Below are 17,145 nucleotides of genomic sequence, written 5' to 3'. Positions count from 1 at the left end.
TATCCACAGGGTTTCTCTTTGCCTTCTCTCATTCTATATTTGTGTTTCCTTCAACTACAGTGAGCATTCTGGCTCCCAGCAACATTCATTTATTTCCTTATTTGCATGGTCCCACAATATATACAAAATACTTTCAGAATGGATACACCCATGCAATGAAAGAAAATAACCTACAAAGTAGTTAAATTTTTTTTTTTTTTGCATTCTGTTTGTTTGTAAACAGAAGTTATTTAGTTAAAGTACTATGTTCAGGAGTTACTCTGACCCCCTTAAGAGCAGTTATATTATTTATTTGAAATCAGTTTTGCCTTTTTTTTTTTTTTTTATGGCTGCATAGTATTCCATGGTGTATATGTGCCACATTTTCTTAATCCAGTCTGTCACAGATGGACATTTGGGTTGATTAAAAAAGGATGAGTTTGCATCCTTTGTAGGGACATGGATGCAGCTGGAAACCATCATTCTTAGCAAACTATCACAAGAACAGAAAACCAAACACCGCATGTTCTCACTCATAGGTGGGAACTGAACAATGAGATCACTTGGACTCGGGAAGGGGAACATCACACACTGGGCTTATCATGGGAGGGGGGAGGGGGGAGGGATTGCATTGGGGAGTTATACCTGATATAAATGATGAATTGATGGGTGCTGACGAGTTGATGGGTGCAGCACACCAACATGGCACAAGTGTACATATGTAACAAACCTGCACGTTATGCACATGTACCCTAGAACTTAAAGTATAATAAAAAAATAAAAAATAAAAAATAAAGCATTTCTACCTGTAGGGCTATTAAAAAAAAAAAAAAAAGAAATCAGTTTTGCCTACTTTTGAGTTTCATATTATCATTCTTAAAGATTTATTTATGTTGTGAATATCAGTATTTTCCTCCATTGCTGTAAAGTAGCAGTCCCCAACCTTTTTGACACCAGGGGCCGGTTTCCTGGAAGAGGTGGGTATGGAATGGTTTCAGAATGAAACTGTTCCACCTCAGATCATCAGGTATTAGTTAGAGTCTCATAAGGATTGCGCAGCCTAGATCCCTCCCACACGCAGTTCACAATAGGGTTCACGCTCATATGAGAATCTAATGCCACTGCTGATCTGACAGGAGGCGGAGCTCAGATGGTAATGTGAACAATGGGAAGCAGCTGTAAATACAGATGAAGCTTCCCTCTCTTGCCTGCTGCTTACCTCCTGCTATGTGGCCTGGTTCCTAATAGGCCAGGGAATGTTACCAGTCTGCAGCCTGGCGGTTGGGGACCCCTGCTGTAAAGTATTCTGAATGAACTACACTGTATCCATTATACTGATGATGAATATTTGTGTTATTTCATATTTTTATTATGAATAAAACTGCTATGAACATTCTTGTACATGCCTTTTGGTAGAAGTAAGCAATAATTTATTTTGGGTACTTGGGTGTCCATATATATGTTTAGCTTTAGTAGATACTGCCAGATAGTTTTCCCAAGCAGTTGTTGAATTTACACTTCCGTCAGCAGTGTAAGAGAGTTCCAGTTATTTCACATCCTCGTTAGTACTTGGTGTTGGCAGTCTTTTTAATTTTAACCTATCATGGCCACTAGGGAAAGAGTTATATTTTTTTGAGAAGCCTGCCATAGGATGTTTGCCTGGCCTGAATCTATTAATTGCCTGTCTTTTAGTTGGATTGTCCAACTCCCATGGTTCCATTTTGTTCTCAGTACAAGTACTGAGTAACTTAAGTAACCTAGTAGCATGCCTTTACTGAAATCCAGATGTATTGTGTCAGGCGTTTTTAGCCGGCAAGGACCAAAGATACTTGCAGATTATTATTGTGAAGACTATATTGTACTTTAGCATAAGTAAGGAAAACAGGTGAAGCAAATGCCTTATAAAAGAACAATGGGAAAGTCATTTAGAACCCAAGGCAACTCAAAAGCCTAAACCTTCTTGAGCCCTCAGCAGTAGGATCTATTGCTTCTTCCTTTAGAACTCACATCCTGGTGACTTAGCTTCACTTTACTGTTCCTGCTGCTTCTGACTCCTCTGCTTGTACCTCCTCCTTATCTTAACCTTCCTTGTGTCTATTTCTTCCAGCTGCTGCTCCAGCTACAAACTAGAGGACTCACTCCCTAAAACTGTTACAAGGCAGAATTTTCACTAAGCCATTTCACAGGCTATGGTCAATCTATGCATTAATCCACATTGAGACAGATGTCCATCCATAGTCCAGTTAGGTATGGCCCCAGGAAGCAGGACCACATGGTATCAACATGGCCATTTATGATGAAGACATTCCCTTAGAAGGGCACTATGGGAAAAGCAAGCAGTCTGACTGCCTGGCTAGTTTAATTGTATATATTATAGTCTAATTACTGTGTATATTATATTTTAATTCAGTAGACATTTCTCAAGCCCTCTCCTTATCTGTCAGTAAATTATTGGAAAAGGAAATGAACTGTTTAGACTGAAGAAGTTTTTTGTTTTGTTTTGTTTCTTTTAGTCTCACTTTGTTGCCCAGGCTGGAGTGCAGTGGTATGATCTTGGCTCACTGCAACCTCCGCCTCCTAGGTTAAATGATCCTCCCACCTCAGACTCCCAACTAGCTGGGACTACAGGCACACTTCACCACGCCAGGCTAATTTTTTTGTATTTTCGATAGAGACAGGGTTTCGCCATGTTGCCCAGGCTGGTCTTGAACTCATGAGCTCAAGCTACCTGCTTGCCTCAGCTTCCCAAAGTGCTGGGATTATGAACTCTTCATAATGAGCCTATGCCATATGTTCTCAAATAATATATAAGTCCTAAAATGTATCTGTAGAATGGGGTCAAGCCCAAAGTGAATTTTATTCTGTAGATAGCAGAGGTTAGCATGCGTGAAGTATACCTGGTTGTTTGAATTCCGTTTTACAGATGAGGGAACTGAGGGCCAGAGAAGGAGGCAAAGAGATTTGCCCAAAGTCACATGGCTAGGAAGTAGGCGTGGGGGGCATCAGGACTTAAATCCAGGTTTTCTGGTTCCATATCCAGAACTCTCTCCATTACCTCACACTGACATGCCCCATACTCATGTCCAAACTATTAAAAGCACAAAGGAGATTTGATAAAAGCAAACTATAGCCAAGGCAAGTGGTGAGAATTGAGAGGAGGCAGATCTCCTAAAGGCTGAGGTGATCTGGGGGACTGCCTCAAGGTTTTGAACTAGGCCTTGTAGAGTTGGTTGGATTTAGAATGGTGTGGAGAAGGGAGAATGGTACAAATGAAGATACAAAAGTGGGGAAAACAAGAGATTTTTCCAGAGATAGAAAAGAGACTCGTGTTGCTGGGTTGGAGGGTTTATGTAGGAAAGGAGTGGTAAAATGTGTGTTAAACAGTAATGAGACTTTGATAACTGTGACAACTTTAATTAAAAAGAAATCAGATCATGCCCATGCACATACGGTGGATCATGCCTGTTACCCCAGAACTTTGAGAGGCTGAGGTAGGAGGGTCGCTTGAAGCCAGGAGTTCAAGCAGTCTGGACAACATGATGAGATCCTGTTTCTACAAGAAGTAACAAAGAAATTGGCCAGGCATAGTGGTGTGTACCTGTAGTCCTAGCTACTCAGGAAGCTAAGGCAGAACGGTCGCTTGAGCCCAAGAATTCGAGGTTATAGTGAGCTGTGTTTACACCACTGCACTCCAGCCTGGGCGACAGAGCAAGACCCTGCCTCTAAAAACAAAAACAAAAACAGATCAGATCATGATATTATGGTGAGAAAAAAACTTCAAGTCATTGGTTGTTAAGACTCCAGGCTGAGGCAAAAAGGACTAAACTAAGATGATAGCAGCTGGAAACAAGTCAGATTTGAGAACCGTTGAGAAGGCAGGATTAACAGGATCTGGAGACAGCCTAAATATAAGGGTAGGAGAGAGATAAGGAAAGAGTTAGAACTGTCACTTGAGAGTTTGAGACTTTGTGACAGGGACGCTGTGGTACCAGTATCAGAAGAGGAGGAGGCAATGTCTGTAGTGAGGTAGCTTATAGACTTTGCACCAAAGCAGACCTGGGACCAGTGACTTAACTGCTCTGAATGGGTTTGCTGGTCTGCTATGTAGGGAGACAGATTCCCACTTCTCAGAGTGGCTGTGAGGATGGGAGGTATTGCAGGTAAAGTGAAATTCTATAATGTCACATGCTTGGCATCCAGGCACTTAACCAAACTTTAGCTCTTTTCTTCTCACCCCAACTTCTCTGGAAGATAGCAGAACCTAGTTCAAGCCTCACTGTTTTTTCACAGGCATACATACAGTGTGCCTTCGTTTTATTTCCCATACATATATATGAAATAAAATACAAATTCAAGCCCACAGAGAGAGTTAAAGATATCTTTGTAAGGCTAGGTGCTTCCAGAAGCAAACAGCTGTACTGCCTCTCTGGTGTGGCGGTGGCCTTCCCCAGTTGGGACTATTTCTGAGCTTAGGGGTGGAACTCTTGTGGCTCACTGGATTGCAGTGTGCCTGTAAAACGTGCCCAGCTTCCAAGCACTGCGTTTAATAGTTTGGAAAGTCTGGTTGTCACCCCAGAGATACACAGATGGAAACTGGGTTTGGGCAGAGCTCTAGCAAAGGTGGCACTGAGACGCCCATTCCCTTGGCCTGTTAACCCTGGCGGCGCAGGCTGCCCAGCCAGCTGGGGCTGCCATTCTGGAGCTGCTTCCGGCACGCTTCTCCCACCCTGGCGGCTGTGTCTGCCACGGGCTCGCAGTGAGGCACAGAGCATAGCCCAGTGCCATACCAGCCTAAACCCTGTTACTCCCCTTCCACCCTGGCCATCACGCATCTCCGCACGTACGCCCCATTGCCAAAGCACTTGAAGGCACCCGGACTCGTTGGCACGGGGCGAGAACCAGTCGGCAGGCCTCGCTGTCCACCTAGCACCCTGGGTGGCCTTTGGGCCGTGGCTGGCTACCACTCTCCGGTAGAGGAAAGCAGCCCCTCGCTGGTGGCGTGGGGCTGACCTCGCCTCATTTCCTCTCCTTGGCGTACCTGACCCTGAGTTCTGGTCTGCAACCCGGTGTTCGTTTCCCACCCCAGTCTTCTGCGCCCCAATTTCTCCATTTAGAATATTCAGATTTGAACAGCCTGGCGGCGTTCTCTCGCCAAGGGATGTCCATGAGGAGGGCAGGCGACAGAACTTTGTTGCCATTTTGCAGCCGTTCCCCTAAGAAATATCCCTGGAAACAGCTCCTTAATCATTCCAGAGGTGGGCCCTCCTAGCCCCAGTCAGGATGTTGTTTGGGCCCTGTAAATCTAGGGCTCTCCCAGCCTTACGTCCCTGGCATTGGGCTTGCCAGATGTAAGGGAACTGGATGGGTAGTTTATTTCCATCTTATATGAGAAAAGGAAGGGTACATACCGTTTTGAGGAAGAAAGCTTGAACCTGAAGGATCACAGAATCCTGCACCTCCACTAGCTGTGAAACACTGGGCAAGTTACCTTGCTTCTCTGAACCCCAGCAGCTTCATTTGTAAAATGGTTGTAACAAAAGAATATCTTAGGTTTTGTATAAGTCTGTATGAGAGAATATAGGTAAAGTAGTTAGCCAAGTGCCTGGCCTATAAGTATTCTATAAGAGCCAGTCAGCTGTTTTTACAAACAGGTACAACTGTACTGTTGAGAACCAAAGTACTCACATCCAACAGTTGGCAAACATTTTCACATTCATCAAATTTTTGCTTAAATTTTTCATTTGTTTAACTCGTTAATGCATTCAGCATGTATTTACTGAGCATATTATCAGTCAGCTCTTGCCCTGGTCCAGCTGTGTTTTCTAAGACCCCACCCCTAGGAGAGTTTTAACTGGCCTTGCAAGAACTGATGAAGTCTAGCCTGGTGGGTGGGTGGGAGATCTTATTCCTGTGGCAGTGGGGGTTTGGAATTTGTTTTTTGTAGCTCTGACTTCACGGGCTGAGGTCCCTGAACAGAGCAGACCTCTCTCATGTCTGGGAAGCATTAAGACAGAGCAGCTCTCCACAGCCACCTTTGCTTCTCACCCCTTACTCTTGGGGAGTTGTGTCCCCCTTCTCCAGAAGGCCCCAATCAGCAAGCTAGAACCTGATTTTTCTATAGTGGGGTCCTGTTTCCTGGAACTGACTTCTGTTATAGTCTTCTGTGCTTTGCTGTGCTGGAGTTGCCAGAAGAACCCTTCTCTGCTTTCAATGCCCCCAGCATCTTCATGCCATATCCTTCTAATGCTGTCTCCTTCTTGTCCGCATTGTGCATGTCAGGGTCAGTCTCCAGTTGGACTGGATTGGCCACACTGCTGCTCATACTTGCTTTGGGATCATATACCTTCCCTGAGTCCCTTCTCTTTGCACTGCCACCTCCTCACCCCCATGACCTGCACTTAGATTTTGTGGCAGAAACACTACTGAGCAGGCAGTCTTCTGGATGTCTGAGAGACAGAGAATCTAACATACACAGTCTGTGAACAGACATCGTAGTGTGTTAAGGGCCATGATACATGGTGCTGTGGGAATAGCCAGGGTGGGGCAGCTGGCTCTGCCTGAAGAAATCAGGGAAAGCTTTACCAGGAGGTGTTGTTTGAGCAGTCTTTTTTTTTTTTTAATGAGACTGAGTCTTGCTCTGTTGCCCAGGCTGAAGTGCAGTGGCGTGATCTTGGCTTACTGCAACCTCCACCTCCCAGGTTCAAGGAATTCTTCTGCCTCAGCCTCCTGAGCAGATGGGATCACAGGCACCCGCCACCATGCCCCACCAATTGTTTTTGTACTTTTAGTACAGACGGGGTTTTACCATGTTGGCTAGGCTGGTCTCGAACTCCTGACCTCAAGTGATCCCCCCCGCCTTGGCCTCCCACAGTGCTGGGATTACACACATGAGCCACCACACCCGGCTGAGCAGTCTTAAAAGATTTGCCTTGGTAGACAGTGGGAGAAAGTGAATTTCGGGCAAGGAGCATAGCATGCATAAAGGCCTGAAATTACATGATGTTCTTAGAGAAAAAGTAATGTGATGTGAATAGAACAAAAGGATTATGTTATTTGGGTTGAGGGTTCTGAGTAGCAGAGGCAGGAAATGAGGCCAGAGAGGTAAACAGGGACCTACTAATGAGGGCCTTTTAAGATGTTTTAGGCTTTACCCTACCAATGCTGGAATCCTGTGAAGTTTTTATACATGGGCATGACATGGTCAGATTTGTGCATAAAGAAGGTGAGATGCATGGCTGTAAGGGGATAAATTGTCTCATTTGTCCTCTAGCAATTCTGTAAGGCAGGCAGGGAAGACACTGTTTACTTTTTACACCTCAGAACACTGAGGCTCAAGAAGTCAAGTCAGATACCTTGCTCTTTAGGTCTCAGAGCCAGAAAGGGGAGGACCTGGGGCTCACCTAGTTTCCCGGTCCTGAATCTCTTTTCTCCTGGGCGCGTTGCCATTGTTAATAGCGTCTTCTAGAAAGCTGCCTGCAACTGAGCAGTGGGTAGATGCAGACAGGAGCATTATGAAGCATATGGTCATTGATACAGTTTCACTGAGGGAGTATAACACTGGGATTTTGTGGCCTGTGGTGTTCAGTCGCCTGACCTCTATGCCAGCACACAGACAGCAAGAAGCAGTGGGGAACTTTGAGCTTCAAGCTCTACATTGGTTTGACAAAATCCATTCATCACTGTCTCTTTCATTAATGTGCTGTCTGATACTGACATTTGTCAATGGCTTGTTTCTGGAAGCCCCTGGTCCTCAAGGCTGCTCAGCTCTACAGTCACAGCCCCAGGGTGAACCCCGGCAGTCAGAAGTAGGGCTTTTCTCTCTCTGCATTTTGTAAAATAAAATAACTTTAAAACAATAACAAAGATAACATGATGTAGCACTAAAGAACACTAGCTTGGAGATCAGGCAGACCTGGGTTTTAGATCTGCTGCTGCCACTTGTCTAGCTGTGAGGATCATTTAATATGTATGAGCCTCAGTCTCCTTATGTCTAAAATAAGAAAGTGGAACTTACCTGAAAAGATTGTTGTAATGACTAAAATGTGATAATGTTTATAAAGTACCTTGGCATGACACCTGGCACATATGAATCCTCAATATATACTGACTTTAATTCCTACAGTTACTGTTGCCCCAGCCACCACTACTACTGCCACCACAGTTAAATAATATTTTGAAAATAGAGAATAGTAGAAAAAATATCTTACAATCTTACCACCATGATACAGCTACCCTTATAATTTAAATTCCTTCAAATCCTTTTCCCCCACTACTTCTAAACATTCCTGATTTTATCACATGTATATTTTATACCCAGGTGAGTTTTTTTCCTCCATGGTGGTAACTGCATTACACTTATTTTTTCTTGTTTTTAATAGATTTTTTCCTAATTATAAAAATTGTTTATAAAATTCAGAGTTTAGAAAAAAAGAGAAAGAAAAATCATACTCATTGTTAACATTTTGTTGTATCTCCTTCCAGTCATTCTTATTCACACTTTATTATAGAGTTGAGATCATATTATATATACAATTTTTATGTAATTTTTCATATGAATATTTTCTTATTATAAGCATCATTTTCCAAGGCTGCATATTAGTCCATCAGATGGCTCTACCATAATTTACATAAGCATTTCCCAATTGTTAGACATCTGAGTTTTTTCCAATTCTTCAATCTAAATAGCTTCCTGTAACAGACCTAGGGAACCAGCCTCATTACAGCCAGGAAGCATATAATGAACTTGTGCTGTGTATATGGTCCTGAGTGAGGCATAGTGGGAGCCCTCAGGTCAGTCAGACACAGAGCCAGCCTCAAAGGAGCTCAGAGACTAAACAACCTGGAAATACTTACCGGCAAATAAGCACTGTCAGGGAGTCCACTTAAGTGTGCGTAACCTTTTCCCTTTGGAAACTGGGATCTGGGAAGCACAGCTTCTACACAGGAAAAAGCCTAGGAAACCTTGCTGCCCCTTCTCACCTATGAATATGCAGATTGGCTTCTAATACTCAAATGCCTTTTGAGCTACGCTGTCAGGGGCCTGCGCTAAGAACCATTGAATATTACTTACAAGTGGTTTTCACTGGGAAAGAGTGAGAAACGCTACCAAAGGAACTTGTGAGAGAATTAAGGGAATCAGAGTAACTCTAGTCTTAGTTTTTTATTTTATTTTATTTTTTTAATTGACAGATAAAATTGTATATGTTTACTGTATACAACATGATGTTTTGAAATATGTATGCATTGTGGAATGACTAAACTGGCTAATTAACATATATTACTTCACATAGTTGTCGTTTTTGTGGTGAGAAAACAAAATCTATTTTCAGCATTTTTAAAGAATCTGATATATTAACTTAGTCATATATAATAACATGGATGAACCTGGAAGACATTACTTTAAGTTAAATAAGTCAGGCACAGAAAGACAAATACCACGTGATCTCATTCAATAAGGAATCACTCATATGTGGATTTTAAAAGTTGATTTCATAGAAGTAGAGACTAGAGTGGTGGCTCTAGTCTTAGTTTTGTCACAGACTTGCCTAGGACCTGCGGTAAGTTATTTCTTCCTCCCGAGCCTCCATCTTCTCCTCATAATGTAGGGTATCTCCAGGGCTCTTCCAGCATTAACATTCCAGAGTACTTGAAACATTCCTCTTGCAAGGAGCTAAAGTGAGTATCCTGATAAAGGTCACAGGATAGTTCTCCAAAGTCTAGAGCTCCTCTTAATTAGTTCTGGGGAACCATTTATGCCTTTGTATTCCCAGTCACTTCCTCCTGCTAGCGGTTGGGACATATGGAGACTGAAGGGCAAGAAGTATCTTTCACTGGTTGGAAATCCTGGATTCAGAAAGCCAAAAATTGTCTTTTATGTATTAAGTATTTGTTCTTTTATGTACTTTGTTCTTTCATTCATTCCCTCATTTAGTAGATGTTAACTGAGTCCCAGGCCTTGTCCAATCCATCCGTGCAATACAGAGGTGAATGAGACTCAACCATGTTCTCAAAATACATGTAGTCTCATAAGAACAGGAAACAATCATAAAAGGCAACAAGATGGTTGCTACGGTGGGGGTACATTTAAGGGCATAAGGACAGGTGCACCTGAGTCTGCCTAGACACAACAGCAAAGGAGTCTTAGTAGATACTTTGAGATTTTAAAGGATAAGTAGAAATTTTTTAGGTATGCAGTAGAGGAGAGGACATTCTGGGTAGAGGAACAAGCATGTGCAAGGGACTAGAGGTGTGAGAGAACATGACATGTTGAAAGAACTGCAGATAGTTTGTGTGGCTGGTAGGTGAAAGGGATAGTGGACAGATGAGAAAAAGTCAAACATTTCTTCACGGACCAGTCTGTTTCCACTGAATTCTTTGCTCATTTTATCAGTCCATATGAGAGTGATGGTCTTTTTAGTTCAGTTTTCAAAAACTGTTATCTTTATTGCCTTATCTTTCCATTTTTACAGTAACCTATGCTCGTTATAGAAAGTTTGAAGAATACAAAAAGTAAAAGGAAGAAAGGATTTAAAAAATTACTCATGGTCTCACTAGCTAAAGACAACTTTAATATCTGATGCCTTTCCATCCAATATTTCTTTATTTTCTCTTTTTATGTAGCTGTGAATGTGCTGTAATTACAATCTTAACTTTTGTATGTGATGCTGCTTTCTATTTCCTTCCTAAATTTTGCCAAAAATGGATGTTAGTGTCATTAGAAAAGAACTATGATTATAAAATATACTGACTGAAATATCTATCCATTTTCTTTTTTTTTTTTTTACAGGTCTCTTGTGGCTCAGAGCATAATTTGGCAGTAATTGGTGAGTAATTTTTACACTGATAGCTTTCTTCTGAAAGTCATGTGGCAGAATTGGAGAAGACTTTTGGTTGACCAAAAGCCATGGTGCATGTGCTCATGCATGTTTTAGGGGAGATTGGGGAAAATGGAAGTCTTTGGTTGACCAAGGGTTTACTAGAAGCTCCTTTTCTGAATATTTCAATTCATGTCATTGAGCATCTTTTTAAGGTACCTGAGCTGGCCTCCCTGCCTGGGAAGTGGCATTTGAGCATATTAAAGAACTCACAGGCTGAGGGGCATCATGTGTAGAAAGCCAGACATAAAAAGGAATCATGATTGGACTGCTTCTGGTTTTTTGAATAAATCCTCATTCAAAAGTTCTTTCCTATTGGTTTGGCTCTTTCTTTGGAAATATGCGGCTCTGCTCACTGCCCTGGCTGCCTTGTATTTAGTGGCACTCAGGAGCTCCCAGCTGGACTCAAACCTCTGGTTAATAGAGGCTTCCTCTTAGTTGGCCCTGGATAATCACAGTTTAGTGTTTTCATAATTAGATCTATTCATTCAAGAAGCCTTCTCATTACTTCCACAGGCAGACTCAGTTTCCATCTCACAGTACATTAAAGAGACTGCAGTGTAGGGGCCGACTGCCTGAGTTCAGTACAGACTTCTTACTAGCCATGTGAACTTGGACAAGGTATTTGACTTCTCTATGCTCATCTTTAAAATGGGGAGGGCAATAGTGCCTACCTCATAGTGTTGTTGAAGGGAAGAGTTAAGATATGCGAAGCACATAGAATGACGCTTAACTCCTAGTAGGGGCTTTGGTAATGTTTGTTATTGTTACCTGGTGTTATGTGTTAAAGTAATTGCCCTCCTCTGGCCTTTAGTTTCCCCAGCTGTAAATGGAGAAGTTAAAACAGAAAACCAAGTTTCCCTCCAGCTCTGATATTTTAGGACTCTTGTTACAACCCCACCACTGACTGACTTCTGTCAATAATTTCTGTTCCTGGCCACGCCTGTCTCCTAGCTTCTAACTTTGAACTTCTACCAGGCAAGGCCCTTGTGTTTTCCTCATTTATTGCCTATTCACAACACCTAAAGCAGTGCGTGGCTCTTAGCAGAGACTCACATGTTCTTTTCTGAATTGAGCTAGACTGGCTTGGCTGCCTGGGGTGGCAGTAGTGTGAAGCACTACTTTGCAGGCCCAAACATGATGTACAAAGAGGCAGAACCAAGGACAGCAGAGGAGGTGGGGAGTAACAGGGGCTGAAGTTAGAGAAGGAGCTAGAAAATGTAATAGCAAACCTGCATGCTTTGCAGCAGGACCAGATACTTTATACCGGAACTGCTTCAGCCTGGTTGTAATTAAGACAAGCTAATCAAAGAGTCAAAGGCAGCGCCTAGGACATTGCTGCTACTGCTGTCACTGGACTGGGGGAGGTTGGCTTCCCCTGGGACCAACACAAACAAGAAGATTGCAGGGAATCTAAATTTGTGAAAGCACAAAATCCAGATGAAGGAATGGGTCAGAGCTAGCAAAGCGACAGGCTGAGCTGATGTAGGCAGCCTGGGGCTGTAGAAGGAGCAAAGACTCTGCAGGCAGACAGCCTTGATTCAAACCGGTTCCATCTCTGTGTGAGCATCCATATTCTTATCTTTGTAATGGGATAATCATTCCTCCTTTCAGGGTTATTGTGATTAGGTGAGATAATTTATGTGAAATACCTGGCAGATATAAATTCCTTTGGTTTCTCTTTTCTCTTGGTTGGGTAGGAGGAGGGGAGAAATACTGGTTAGTGTAACTGTTGTAGTGAAATATTTCTTTGTTGGGAGAGAAACTGACATTCTGGAAAGATGTGTCCAGTGTTACCTGTGTGGAGGCCATCAGAGGCAGTGGGAGAATAGGGCATGCTGGCGAGCACTTGAGGGCAGACCTGTTATTTTCCATTGTATCCCTAGTGCCTGGGACCTGGCTCACAGACTGCTGAATAATGGTTTCAGAGTCAGGAAAGGTGAGTGCAGGCACAGGGCTCTGCACGTATGTACCTGCCTGCCAGCCAGGAGCAAGAAGCTCTCCATCACTGGAGGAATGAGGCCCTGAGTGGGTGCTCTGCAGGGTGCAGGCTTTGAAACAGGAAGCTACAAGAAGCTGCCTGTTAGCCCTGCCAGGAGGCCAGCACGAGGGAGACAAGTTGCAGGTGAAGAAGAGTTCCTACCAGCTTAAAGCCATGTTTCCCATGGGGTTGAGCTCCTCCCCTCAACCCTACTGCCTTTGCCTACTTTAGAGGGATTTCCCTGCCTTCAGTTTCATTTCCTGAACTCTAGCCCTTCAGTGCCTGGTGCTGTGTCCCACATGTAAAAGGCACAAAATAGTTATAGAATAGACTAGAAGATAACATAAATCAGTCAAACTTTGCCCAAGGGTAGAAGCAACCTTAATGTCTAATGAGTGTGTGACAGATGAATCAACTTGGAAAGGGAGGTGAAACAGAGAATGGTGAAAGGACATGATTGAGAACCTACTCTGTCTCAGGTTAATGGAAACAATTCCTCAAAGTATATTTGTTGTATCTGCTTTAGAGACAAAACAGGCTCAGAGGTTAAATGGGTTAAACAGGTTGTAAAGATAAGTAGCAGTGTTACCTGAGCAATGGGCTCACTGCCCAGTGCACATAGAAGCAAATACTGTGACACTGGCTTTGAGAAAAGAAAAAAGCTTTATTGTGAGTCAGTTGACAAGGAGACAGGGAGACAACTCGCAAATCAATCTCCCCAATCTGGGAGTGGGTCAAGGTTTTGTGGCATTTTAAACTAATCCCAGGTAATGCCAGTGCAGCTGGTTGGCCGATGGTAACAATTAGGTTGCTAAAGCTTTTCTCCTGAGCATGCCAGGTAACTTTGGCTCTGCATTACCTGTAACTTAAGCAGTGATTAATTGGTTTGAACTGGTCCTACGGTTACCACAGTAAATAGTACAGCTGTCTGCCTGACTTCCAAAACTGCTCCTTCCACTCTATCATTTCCAGTGGACTGAAGTAGTATGGGTAGTAGTAAAGAAGAGCTCAGGCATTGGGGACAGATTGCCTGGATCCAGATTCTGTCTCCTCCACTTACGAGCTGTGTAACCTGTATAAGTGACTTACCTTCTCTGTGTCTTGATCACCTCATCTGGGATATATTATTATTGACTTCATAAGATTGTTAGGTAAAGTGCTAAGAACAATGCCTAACACAAAAGTAAAGACTCAATAAATGTTAGCTGCTATTATTATTATTATTATTATTCTGTATTAAGACCTCAAGGAAGGAAATAATTATAAGCCTGAGGCCAGGGTAGGAATCTCAGGAGCTGGAGAAGGAAGTGTCTTTCCCAGCCTAGATATCAGGGTCCATGGCAAGATCTCAGCATAGCTGCAGGATGGATTTGTAAACTGGAGCCTGGGGTTCCCATTGGGGAATCTGCACATCCAAAGAGCCCTGGAAACGGTGCTAGCCCAGATTTGTTCAAAGACGGGATTCTGCTATTCATTGTCCCAGACAGGAACTCAGGCCCTGCATGTTCCAGCCTGAGGCAAGCCCCATGGAAGGCACATTTCAGTTTCTTGCGAAGATGGAAATTTTACTCTGCTGCTTTATGTGCTTCTGGGTTTCTTTGTTCCACTTCTTTTGAAATTTGGTTTAGTTACTTCCTTAGTTTTCCAACTAAGTTTCTCTTGACATGTTTTGTCTTTGCCACCAGGTGCCCCCATGGCTAGACAGAATGGTGAAGTGGTGTGAGTTCTTGCTTTAGACTAAGAACTGTTGGAGCTGAGCATAGAGAGACTCAGGTGACAATCAGAGAGAGCTGAGGCCATTGACCATGGCTGGCTTGGGTATTCTCTACCTATGTGCCTTGTACAATCACTCTGCCTCACTGAGCCTGATTCCTCATTTGTAAAATCGACACCCTGATACCCACTCCCAGAAGCTGTTCTTCCCAATGGCATACGTATGTCAAGTGCATGCTCAGTACCTGCCATGTCATAGGTGCTCCGCAGGTGCTTGTCCGCTTGGCTGCTTCACTAATTCGCTTTCTTCCTTTCCGCCTAGGATTTCTTTCCACATCTGACAAAGCTCACTGGCTAACTGCCATTTGTGGGCATAGGCTGAGGTGAACTGAGGGCATGTGGCCATCACTTGCTGAGAAGATCCCTGCCTTTCAGAGGCAGGGTCCCCAGATCCACCTCTGTTTTCAGGCCCCTCACCTCTGTGTCTGGATGAATTGGCTCCAGCTGTTGTGCTTCCATCAGGAGCAGCTTATTTTGACTTGAATTGGCAATTTGTTTGCCTTCTCCCCTGATGTGCAGTTTTGTCTTCCCTTCCTGCGGAGAAAAAAGAGCTGACTGCGTTTCCTCTCTCCCTGCTCCGCACAGACCTTGGAAGGATTTTATTGGTGGCCTTTTCCTGGAGCACTCAGGCTTGCCAGACAGGCATTGTTAAAGGGTTGGTTATTGGCAGGGAAGTGTGATGCCTCCTCCTCCTCCAAGCAGAGCCAATTCTTTTACTAAATTGGAGCTATAATATATGCTTGGATTTTTTTTTCATTTCACAGATGATTTTCAACTGTTGAACCTTTATAATATGTATGGCGGAACATCTGACCTTGGCATGAAACTATCAAGCAATTTCATGTAAGAATTTAATAGGAATATAAAGAAATAAATCTTTTTTTGGCACTGGATATTCCTTTGAGAGGTGATATCTCCAAACCCTAGGGCCTTGTAGAGAGCTTAGAGGCAGATACAAACTTGTATGTTTCTATGCACAACAAGGTAGGCAGAATGTAAATACTTTAACTATCTCATCCCATTTAATCCTCACAGCAAATTGATAAGCTGGTCCTCTGGTTAATCCCGTCTTCTAGGTAAGGGAAAATGAAGCTGAAGGTGAGCAATTTACCCTGCCCAGGTCACACAAGTAGGAAGAATTTGTGTGTTAGGTTTTTAACCCACGCCTCTAATTTCAGAGCCTGTGGACTACTACCCGATGCTGCCTTCCTGCAGACTGGTGACGGTCCGGCCTGTTTTTAAAGCCACCAGATAGGAGTATTTCATCTTTTTATTTCAGTGTTGAAAATGAAAAACTCCCTTCCATGCTATCTCCCTCTCTCCAGTTCCCCAAAACCCTTCTACCACATGTGCAGCTAAAGCCTGTTACTAGTTTCTTCTGTATCCTTCTAGTGTCCTTTTATAAATGTAAGTGAATACTAAGATATGTTTTTATCCTGCCTTTTACATAAATGGTAGCATACTATGCTCATTTCTCAGTGCCTGATTTTTCTCAATGATTTTTCTGGGAGATCTTTCCATATCAGTATAAAAGCTGTCCTAGCTCTTTTTTTTTTACAGTTATGTAATATTCCAATGTTCCTTTGTACCTTGATTTATTTAACTAGTGCCCTGTTCATGGACATTTATGTAATTTCTAGTCTTTTGTTATTTAAGCAACACTATAGTGAATGACCTTCTATATATGTTATTTCATGAGTAGGAGAGTATAGTTATAGGGTAAGTTCGTAGAAGTGAAATTACTGTGTCAAAGTATAAATATATTTGTAATTGTGCAATGTACTTCAAAATTGGCCTCCATAGGGGCTATGCCATTTTTCACTCGTGCTAGCAATATGTAAGGGTACTTATTGATTGCAGTCTCCCTAATAGGATATGTTAAGAAACTCGGATTTTTGCCAGTCTGATAGGTAAGCAACTACTCAGAGTAGTTTTTGTTTATCTTTTAAAGTTGAAGTATAAAATATATAGTAAAGTGCACAAATCTTAAGGGTTCAGATTGATGAATTTTTACATATGTATATACTTAAGAAAACACCACCCAGAGCAAGATATAGAACATTCCAGCACCCTGGAAGACTAGTTCACGCTCCATCTCTGCTATAACCCACCCCCGGAGGTAACCTTTCTTCTGACTTCTATCTCCAAAGATGCCTTTGTTTGGACTTCATATGAATGGTGTTTGACTTCTTTTGTTCAACACATTGTGTCTATAAGAATCATTCATGTTGTATGCAGCAGTAATTTTATAATGCTCGGTAATATTCTACTGTATAACTGTATCACAACTTACTTAACCATTTAACTGTTGAACATTTGGGTTGTTTCCAGTTTGGGAATGCTATGTACATTCTTATACACGCCTTTTGGTAGACATGTACGTTTATTTCTCTTGGGTGCGTGATTAAGACTAGGAATTCTAGTTCATGTTTATAATGGGTAAATACTGCGCAACAGCGTTTAAAGTAGTTGCAGTAATTTACACCCCCACCAGCAATATGATAGTTCCATTTGTCCTATACTCTCACCAGATATTTT

General features: G+C 42.7%; 1 protein-coding gene across 2 annotated transcripts in view; it reads left to right on the top strand.

Annotated features, from left to right (window-relative positions):
- Positions 1-17,145, top strand: part of SERGEF (secretion regulating guanine nucleotide exchange factor) — a 238,266-nt gene that overhangs the window by 132,264 nt on the left and 88,857 nt on the right. For both annotated transcript variants that reach the window (XM_011937443.1, XM_011937442.1), the window contains one exon: positions 10,766-10,802. In XM_011937443.1, coding sequence (XP_011792833.1) covers positions 10,766-10,788 — 23 coding nt within the window. In that variant the 3' untranslated portion in view covers positions 10,789-10,802. The remainder of the gene's footprint in view (positions 1-10,765; positions 10,803-17,145) is intronic.

This window comes from Colobus angolensis, unplaced genomic scaffold (genome assembly GCF_000951035.1).
Source record: "Colobus angolensis palliatus isolate OR3802 unplaced genomic scaffold, Cang.pa_1.0 Scaffold164, whole genome shotgun sequence".
Lineage (NCBI taxonomy): Eukaryota > Metazoa > Chordata > Mammalia > Primates > Cercopithecidae > Colobus > Colobus angolensis.
The sequence above is the reverse complement of the archived record's forward strand: the minus strand, read 5'-3'. Positions and strand labels throughout refer to the sequence as shown.